The sequence below is a fragment of the Solanum pennellii genome, chromosome 1, assembly GCF_001406875.1.
Source record: "Solanum pennellii chromosome 1, SPENNV200".
NCBI lineage: Eukaryota > Viridiplantae > Streptophyta > Magnoliopsida > Solanales > Solanaceae > Solanum > Solanum pennellii.
Genome location: NC_028637.1, coordinates 86,393,096 through 86,402,425, shown reverse-complemented (window position 1 = coordinate 86,402,425; position 9,330 = coordinate 86,393,096). Strand labels below are relative to the sequence as shown.

Here is a 9,330-nt window from a genome sequence, read left to right as displayed (position 1 = left end):
CGTAGACCGAAAAGGAGTAGAAAATTACTTATAAAATAAGTTCAAGGGGGTAATAAGACCTTAGTATAATATAAATATGTCTCTAGAATTTCAGGCATAGGTTGAGAGGTTCTTGTATATTTTCCCCATAGTTATTATAATATGATATATATACAAGTACAAAAGTCTTATCAACATAATCGTACTTATAAAATATTGATGAAAAATAACTGATCAATCATATAAATACACGCGTGTTATACAAAACGTACCCGTGAATTACACAAACGAGTAAGCTATAAGTATAATCCGTGAGTATACAAACTATAGCTAAGAAGTTTATTATAATGTTGTTTGCAAAATTTGTCCCTTTTTATCTGTATATATGTTAAGAAATTATAAATAAATAATACAATTTTACTAATTCACTTCTTAGATAAATTTTTTTGGAATTTTACAAAAAGAAAAGTGTAAACATCTACATGAGTAGTATAAAAAAGTTATATAAATATTTTCTTAATTTATAACCTGAACAACTAAGATGAAATAATTATTTTTAATAAGATGAATAACTAACAGGGAATGGAGGTAGTAGGATACTGGTATGGACAGTTTATGAGTTATTGGCTAAAATCATTCCTCAAATATGATTCAAATCTAATATATATTCTAATATTATCTAAGTAAGCAAAAAACATCCTTATACTAAACAAAAAAAATACAAGAATCATCCTTCAATCTAATTTTATTAAGAAACTGATTGAACTAATAAAAAATAATTAATGACATGTCTTGCACTTCGAGAAGATCAATATTACCTAAAAATAATAAGGATATGGATAGGAAATGAATATTTTATTCTCGAAATTTGAATTTTGCGTGTTATCAGTGTATATTTTTTTTTGCATAATCAAGTAAATTAACTTAATACATAAATTTTAAAATATTTATACAGTACGTTCCAATGATTAGAAAGATAATGTAAAAAAATTATTTTAAAAGTATTACGTCCAACTATTTAGAAATTTTCTTAATAAAATATTTAGGGTGCATTTAACATATATACAATGCAATTTGCATTTTATACAATGTATAGTAATGTTAGAAAGTTAGTGAAATTACGTAAGCGTTCAGATATGAAAATAAAATAAATAATTATTGAATTCGAAAAATTTAAGTTGGAGTAGTATTTGGCTATATTTTTATTAGAATTATTTAGAATTTCAATATATTTTGTCTGAAAATGATTTAAATTCTCAATTTCTAAAAAAAATAATCGCTTAACTTGATTAGTTTAATCATGTGTACCTATATTCATTCAACTTGACACATTTAATCTTTTGTTGGTGACGTGAGTTTTTTTAAAATAAATAGAAGGAATAATAATCTTACAACTTTTTATATATTTGAAAGATATTTTATTCACTTATATAACACAAAAAAAAAGTACTTAAGTTTAAATCATACTTTCATTTTAAGAATTATTTTAGCCAAAAACTCGACAAACTACGCATAAACTTGATTTCAAATGTGGCCCAAACTCAAAAATTGATTTCAGTTTCGGTTAGTATAAAACCTCATCTCCATTTTTCTCCAACTTCATTATCCATCCATGGCTACCATAACTTCTGCAACTTCCATGATTGGAATTCAATGCAACTTCGAACCTCCACAGCAATACTTCTTCAACCGTTCTATTAAGTGTTCGCTTTCGATTCCCCCTATTTCAAGCCCTAATTTCACTCTTCACAAGCTTTCGTTACATGCAATGCCGGCCAATTCGTTCCGAGCCAACGCTTCCTCTGCTATAGGTATTCTCAATCATTCACAAGCGAATCATGTTGGACTATGTTTTAGATTTATAGTTTCGCTGATCAAATATGTGATTAATTGCTCCACTGCGATTTTTATTTTTTGGTTACTTGTATGTTGTAACTTTTTAGTTATAAGAGTTAAGCTACATATGTCCTGGTGGAGACAATAGCTGAAGTTCTGTACTTTGTCCAGATTGTTAGTTAATTAAGCTTGAGTTTTACGAAATTGCTTATGAATGGGTGATTCTACCTTCAAATCGGGGCTTATTTGATAGAGAAGTGTTCCCTGGCTTGTGCGCTATAGTCGGCAGTATGCCACCTTCCGCTTGCAATTTCCTAGCCTCGAAAATGTCACTGAGGGAACAACTTTACCATTGTGGGAAGGCTCGCTAATTTTACTTTTAAATATCGAGTGAAATTGGGTTTATTTGCATCCATTAGTTGTCAAAAATTGGAACTGTTCATTTGACAAGAAGATTTTTTGGTTGATCGGATCACATCTGGTGGATTATATGTATATTAAGACAACTTAGTTGTACTGAGAGGAATTTCCTTGATTGTGGTAATTTCCATATCCAAGTAAGCCACGAGTTAACTCGTGTAACCAATATTGACACACCGCCAATAGTCCCTAGAATGTATCCACCATTTCATTTCTATGCTAGTTACGCAACTTTCAAGAATTCAAAATTCATTTAAATCTTTTCATAATTTACACTTTAAATGTGCTATCTCTATCAAGCTAACTGTTCAAGCATTACATCAGTATTTTTGTTCAATTTCTCAAAGACATGTTTCTGCTTCGTTTCTGCTTACTTTCACTAAGATTACAAAAAGTTTAAAATACATCATAAATCTTGTGTCTAATCTAATAGTGTTGTATTAAATGGGACGGAGGGGTTAATTGTTAGCAATAGGTTGTGAATCGATGTTTGGAAGAATACATACTATTTACTCTTTAGATATACATCTTCCTGAAGTTCAATTGTCAAGTTTCATTCTTATAGTCTTACTTGTTGGTTCGTGAAGACGCTCCAAGTGAAGAATTGGAGGCTTCTTCAAGGGGGGGTATTGGAGCAAATGACTTGTTAATTGTAGGACCTGGAGTTCTTGGGCGTTTAGTGGCTGAAAGGTGGAGAGAGGTACATCCTGAACTAATAATCATATGATTTCTTTGAGAAGTAGGACTGTTAATAGTTTTGGACCCTTTATGTGGCAGGAATACCCAGGCTGTCAGATTTTTGGGCAGACAATGACCACTGATCACCATGATGAACTTACTAAAATGGGAATTAGTCCATCTTCAAGAGAGACCAAGTTTACGTTTAAGTTCCCTTATGTTATATACTGTGCTCCTCCATCCCGAACTGAAGACTACCCTGGTGATGTTAGGTAAGCTTGGCAGTTCTTTGAGTAGCTATCTCCTCTCAACTATCTGTGGAGGCATTCTTTGATATTTAGTTTCAAATATTTTGGGGATTCATTAGGCATGGTGCATGGTGTGTCAGTTCTTCGGGAAAAAGAACATCATGATGGGAAGTTTCTGTTAATATCTCACATAGACAGCACAAATGCTTTTAAACAGTTGGGCAGTAATAAGCAAAATATTTGCTTGTTTAGTAAAACTACTGTTTTGTTGTGAATTAGTCCCTCCTTTCCTGCTGATGTATGATTGCTGGAAGCATCCTAGCTAGTCAGTAGCACTAAAATGCTTTACGTAGCAGACAGCTGCATGAGTAGTATATGGGATGGTCAGACCATTTTTCTATTCGGCTCTGCTAATCTGGGCAATAATTGTCAGCAGCAAATGTAGTTTTAATGATTCCAAACGTTGTTATTGTTTGTCAGCATTGTTTTTCTTCAGATTTTCTGTGCTGACATTGATCATATTGATGCTATAATTTGATTAAAACTACAAAACTCAGTGCCACTGTAAATTGTTTTCTATTTCGCAAATCCAATGAGCAGGGACGCTGCATTAAAGTGGAGTGGTGAAGGCTCTTTCCTGTTTACCTCAAGCTCTGCACCATATGACTGCTCTGATAATGGATCAGTAGATGAGGTGTGATATCCTGCATAAACATTGTACTGCTGGTAACAGTTTCTTATTCTTATTAATTCCTCTTGAAGGGTTTTTTAGCCTTGCCAATTAAAGATGTAGGCTTTGGAAAGTGGAAACTGACTTTTCTGAAGGAAATTACTGAATTTTAACTAATGCAGTTTCATCCTTAAGAGAATTCTTCATGTATTTTAATAAGGATGTCTGAGCTTTCATTAAACTCTTTTTGTTGTCAAATGTGTAGGATGGTCCCATAGTCCCAATTGGAAGGAGCCCAAGGACTGATATCCTTCTCAAGGCAGAAGAAGTAGTGCTGGAGTTTGGTGGTTCTGTTGTTAGATTGGCGGGTCTTTATATATCCTTGGATACAGATCAAAGATCTAGAGTTCTTTCTATGTAGCCTTTAGATCTTCGTTTTTTATTTACCTTAACCACTAACACAAGGAAGACAGAGGTGCACACACATATTGGTTACATAAAGGAACTGTGGATATTCGCCCTGATCACATCCTCAATCTTATCCATTATGAGGTGACTGCACATCCATTTTTTGTATCATGCTTAGTTTAAGGTTACCCTTCATTCTTCTTCATGTGTCTACAGTTGTGTCGGTGATATTTTAGCTCGTCTTATCTTACAGGATGCTGCCTCCTTGGCAGTGACCATATTGAAGAAGAAGCCCCGCAGTCGGATTTTTTTGGGTTGTGACAACCACCCCTTGTCCAGGTCAATCTCCAATCTACATGCTTGTTAACTTTTCTGGCTCAAAGTCAAAACTCTCTGACCCATGTTGCCCTTAATTATTGTATTATCTTGTGCCAATAACAGGCAGGAACTAATGGACTTGGTCAATAAAAGTGGAAAGTTTGAGAGGAAGTTTGAGGGTTTTACTGGTAACTGACTTCTTTCAAAATCCTTTAGCCATTGGTTTAAAGAATCATGCTACAATAGTCATTTATTCCTTCTTTCAGGAACTAGTGGTCCTCTGGGGAAGAAGTTAAACAATTCAAAAACTCGTGCTGAGCTAGGATGGGAGCCTAAATATCCAAGTTTCGCTCAGTTCCTTGGAGTTTCAGATTAAATTGCTGCAGAAGCTCTATTCTTTCGAATTATTGAAGAAATGCAGGTGAACTATTTTCACAGAGTTGTCTTTTAATGCGGCATATTCTGATCAGTGTTTTTGTGCACTTAATTGCACCATGTTGTGCAGATATTGCGTGTGTAATATAATTCTGAGTTTTGGTTTATGTGTACTATGTCTCCGCTGTAATTTGTTGTTAGGAAGTGTTTGTCAATTACTACTGAGATGTTTATAATTGGATTAAGGTGATATTCTTGAAATGTTGGTTTTATAGTTAAGAAAAATCTACTGGGTAGGAAATGATACGATTTTTATTAGCTTACTCATTCTTAAAAATGAAAGAAGCAACTGATCAAGTTGATCAAATAGAGACCTTATTAGAAGGAGATTAAATACTTGGAAAAGATCGTATGAAGTGATCTCAATAAGTTATGTCTTCACGTATAGAAAAAAGGTAAAACCGAAATAATGTTGTTATCCATAACGTTTTCATATATAATGATTCATTGAAGCAGTCAATGAGACGGGATCTTGAGCCAAAGTCTGTTGATAAACAAAATGAGAAAAATAAAGTAGAATATAAAGGACTTTGGTACAAGAAATTTCACCATTTTATAACATTTGATTATATGGAAATATAATTTTTCATGGTGGATGTTATTATTTTCAATAAGCTTGACAATGTATGAAAAACTTGATATGCACCTACCTGATGGATGTTGTCTATTTATTTTTATAATTCACTAAACAATTATTTTTTAATGAAATTTCTAAAAGATTCAGAAATTAGAAGTCCGATGCATTGCAATTTTCAAAATTATTATACAAATTGAAACTATCCTGACGAATAGGGGTGTTCGTGGTTCGGTTTGGATCGATTTTGATTAAAATCAAAATCAAATCAATTTAGTCGGTTTTTAAAATTTTTAAAATCAAACCAAATCAAACGAAAAAAAATAACCATCGGTTTGGTAATTGTCGATTTGGTGCAGTATTTCTGATTTATTCGGCTTGAAAGTAATAATTTTTTGAGGACGTACATATCTCGATAGACACAAACACCAAGTACATGAACAATCTACAGAAAAGTTAATGTCGGTTCAGTCTAGCAATTAAGCAATATTGGAGTTATCATTACACGGAAAAAGTAATTCATTTAAGAAAAAGTGTGATTATTTTATGTGAAGTACGATAGGTAAAGACTAAAATGGATTTTGATGGACTTGGATTTGAGATTGTTATATTTGGTCTAAGTGTTTGGCTTGAGAAATTGGTAAGTTAAAGACTTAAATTAATTAAAATTTTAAAAAATATTTTAATTTATTTATGAATAATTCGGTTTGGTTATTTTTGCGGTTGCTTTTTAGTAAAACCAAAACCAAACCAAATAGTATCGATTTTCAAATTTAAAAACCAAACCTAACCAACTAAATCAAATATTAATTTTTTTAATCGATTTGATTCAGATGGTGATTTGATTGTTAACCATAACTACGAACAGGCCTACTGACGAATATGGTACATAATCATTTGAGTGAGATTTTATTATAAAAAACGATACAAAAATGATCATATTTTCCTTTTTATGTAGGAAGGTAGGAATGTGAATTTGTCATAATAACTATTTATGTTGATTATTTATATTATTATTGAAACTTCTTTAAAAACAAAAAGTAGAATATTGAAGAAAGAATGTTTTCACAAATATCTATTTAATTAAAGTATATTATGATTTTTGACAACTAAAAGTGAAGATTTTTCCACGTAAAATCATTATATTGATTAATATTCTATACTTAATTATTTGGAAAAAACTTATTCCTCATTTCACAAGTGGCAACACAAAATATCATAGGCAACTTGATAACTTTAAATGATGAACGGATTCAATTCAACCTACTACTAATGAAACTAATCATCATGATATATAATAAGGTAAAAAAAAAATGCACCCACTCAACATAAAATAAAATTTTCTATACGTCTCTTTTCTCTGCCGTGCACATTTTACATGTTAACTTGTTAGAACCGACCATCATTTAATAAAAGGAAAAGGGTCTGATATACCCCTCAACTCTGTCATTTAGAGCTGATATACCCCTTGTTATGAAAGTGGCTCATATATACCCCTACTTGTAAACAAATGGCTCACATAATTTTAATCTAAATTTTTATTATTTTTTTCTAAAAAATATAATCCCATATGAGTAACTTTAATGCTCGTCAAATATATTTTTTTTTTTACTTTTTTTTGTTTCAATGACTAATTTATAATTATTATTTTGATAATCAAATTTATTTATGTTTCACTAATATTCTTGTAAAACTTATTGTAGATGGCCAAATTTTTTCTTCGAATACGAAATTAAATTACAATACACACAAAAAAAAATAGTTTAATTTTTTTTTCTTTAAACTAAGGAATGAAAGAAAAAAACAAAATAAGAATAAGAAACTCAAATAATTATAATAAAAGAAATCAAAAAATAATTTATGTATGAAAAAAAATTAAAATATACCTTGAACTTTGATAGAAGAATCATATATACCACTAAATAATTTTTTTAAAAAAATTAGAAGTAATAAATATAAATATAAAACTAATTTTTTAACTTCCGTTAAATGAAGGTATATGTGAGCCATTTTGTAACGGCAGGGGTATATGTGAGCCGTTTGTATAATGGTAAGGGCATATATGAGCCACTTTTATAACGAGGGTATATCAGCTCCAAATGACAAAGTTGAGGGGTATATCAGACCCTTTTCCCTTTAATAATTTTTTTTTAACAAAAAAAAACATCAACAACGATTACGGTAAAAAGGTTTTTCTGCAAGCGGGAACTTCTCTTCTCTTCTGTCTTACAGCTTTGATGCTCAGTTCTGTTCTCCCGCACACTTACTTTAATATTTGAGTCCCCAAGAGTATGAAAGCTCCTTTGTCAGGGAAAACGTCCTAACTTGAATCATAATTTAGTCAGACTTCAATATAGATACCAAACACATGAATATAAAAACTCCTTTGTTAGGATAAATTATAATTTAGTCAAATTCTAATATAAATTTTAAACATCAGATAAGAGAAAATATACGAGAAAAAGACAACAAGTGCTATCTCAAAGATTTTCCCATGCTCATGAATGAACATTGAAATAAGTGGGGGAAGCAATAAAAATAGAAAAATAAGATTGAGTTGTCGAAATTGTATTTGTTGAAAATGATTAATTAGTGAAGAAAGCATAAACGACGGCTCTCTTCACATACCAAAACATCAAGCAAAACAATTATTGTCTTCATTCATTCATGTCTACTTTTAACTCCTTAATTAATTAAAAAGAATTGATTAACTTAATTATTGAGCAATTTTTAGGCACTTGTCAACTTATATTAACTTTTGATTTATTAATCATGATTAGTAGGGGTCCATTATTTGCTGAGATCATAAGACACTCTTGAAATTTGCACAATAACTAGTGGTTATTAGAGAATGAATTATATTATATAGTTTAGGTTGAAATATCCACTCCCCTCTAAATTAGGTCATAGAGATTCTTGTTTTCTATTTGTAGTTTATAAGTAATTATTAAGTTGTGAGTTGTGACGTAGCTTTTTTTTTTTTTAAAAAAAAAAGTCTAATAAACAGTGTTTATAATATAATTTTTCACTTGTTCTTTAGACAAATGGCAATGTTGTGGTACAAAGAGAAATCTAACTTCCACAAGGAATAGTAAGTATCTCTTTTATTTTTAATTCAGATTTTACGTTTGAACTCTACAATAAAATTTTAGATGTGGAGCATTTTATTTTCAAAAGGAGACTTTGAATTCAGGATAGCCTGACCCCGAAATGAACATCAACATCGAAAAATAAAATAAAAAAGATCTAACCCTACACCATTATATTCGCAAAAGAAAAAATTATTTTATTTTTCGATATAAATTTAAATTTAGTTGACTTTTAAAATTTATCCGACCTCGAAACGGAGGCTCACTTTATCAAAGAGGAGAAGATAAAATCTGTTTGCAATAGAAGACATATTACTAATTTGATAGTAGATATGTATGATGAACTTGATGAGTCAATTATTTCCAAGACCTAATTCCATTTTGTTTTTATCTAATGAATTATTCTTCTTTACTTTTTTTTTTCTACATCCTTGCTTGTAGCTTTCAATTCTTTCAATTTTCAATTAGGTTCTTTTGAGTTCTATTTACGCTTTTTCAAAAGATTAACTTTATTTATCGATGATAAGGATCTTTCCCTATTTTTCTAACAAAGTACTACTTAAAAGTGAATTGGAGAGTAGTTGGGGTATATTATTAATGTCATAGAGTCTAATTAAGGGTTCCAACCATTGTGTGTGTGTGTGGAGGGTGGGGTTGGGGGGGGGGGGCCCCCTT

At 30.9% G+C, this 9,330-nt stretch overlaps 1 protein-coding gene across 1 annotated transcript; it reads left to right on the top strand.

Annotated features, from left to right (window-relative positions):
- Nucleotides 1–1,589: 1,589 nt before the first annotated feature.
- Nucleotides 1,590–5,193, top strand: LOC107008545. The gene is made up of 9 exons (XM_015207632.1): nt 1,590–1,790; nt 2,823–2,935; nt 3,013–3,185; nt 3,762–3,855; nt 4,097–4,207; nt 4,294–4,383; nt 4,493–4,578; nt 4,681–4,745; nt 4,824–5,193. The coding sequence occupies exons 1-9, from the start codon at nt 1,592–1,594 to the stop codon at nt 4,931–4,933; spliced, it is 1,041 nt and encodes a 346-aa protein (XP_015063118.1). The 5' UTR covers nt 1,590–1,591; the 3' UTR covers nt 4,934–5,193.
- Nucleotides 5,194–9,330: the final 4,137 nt, after the last annotated feature.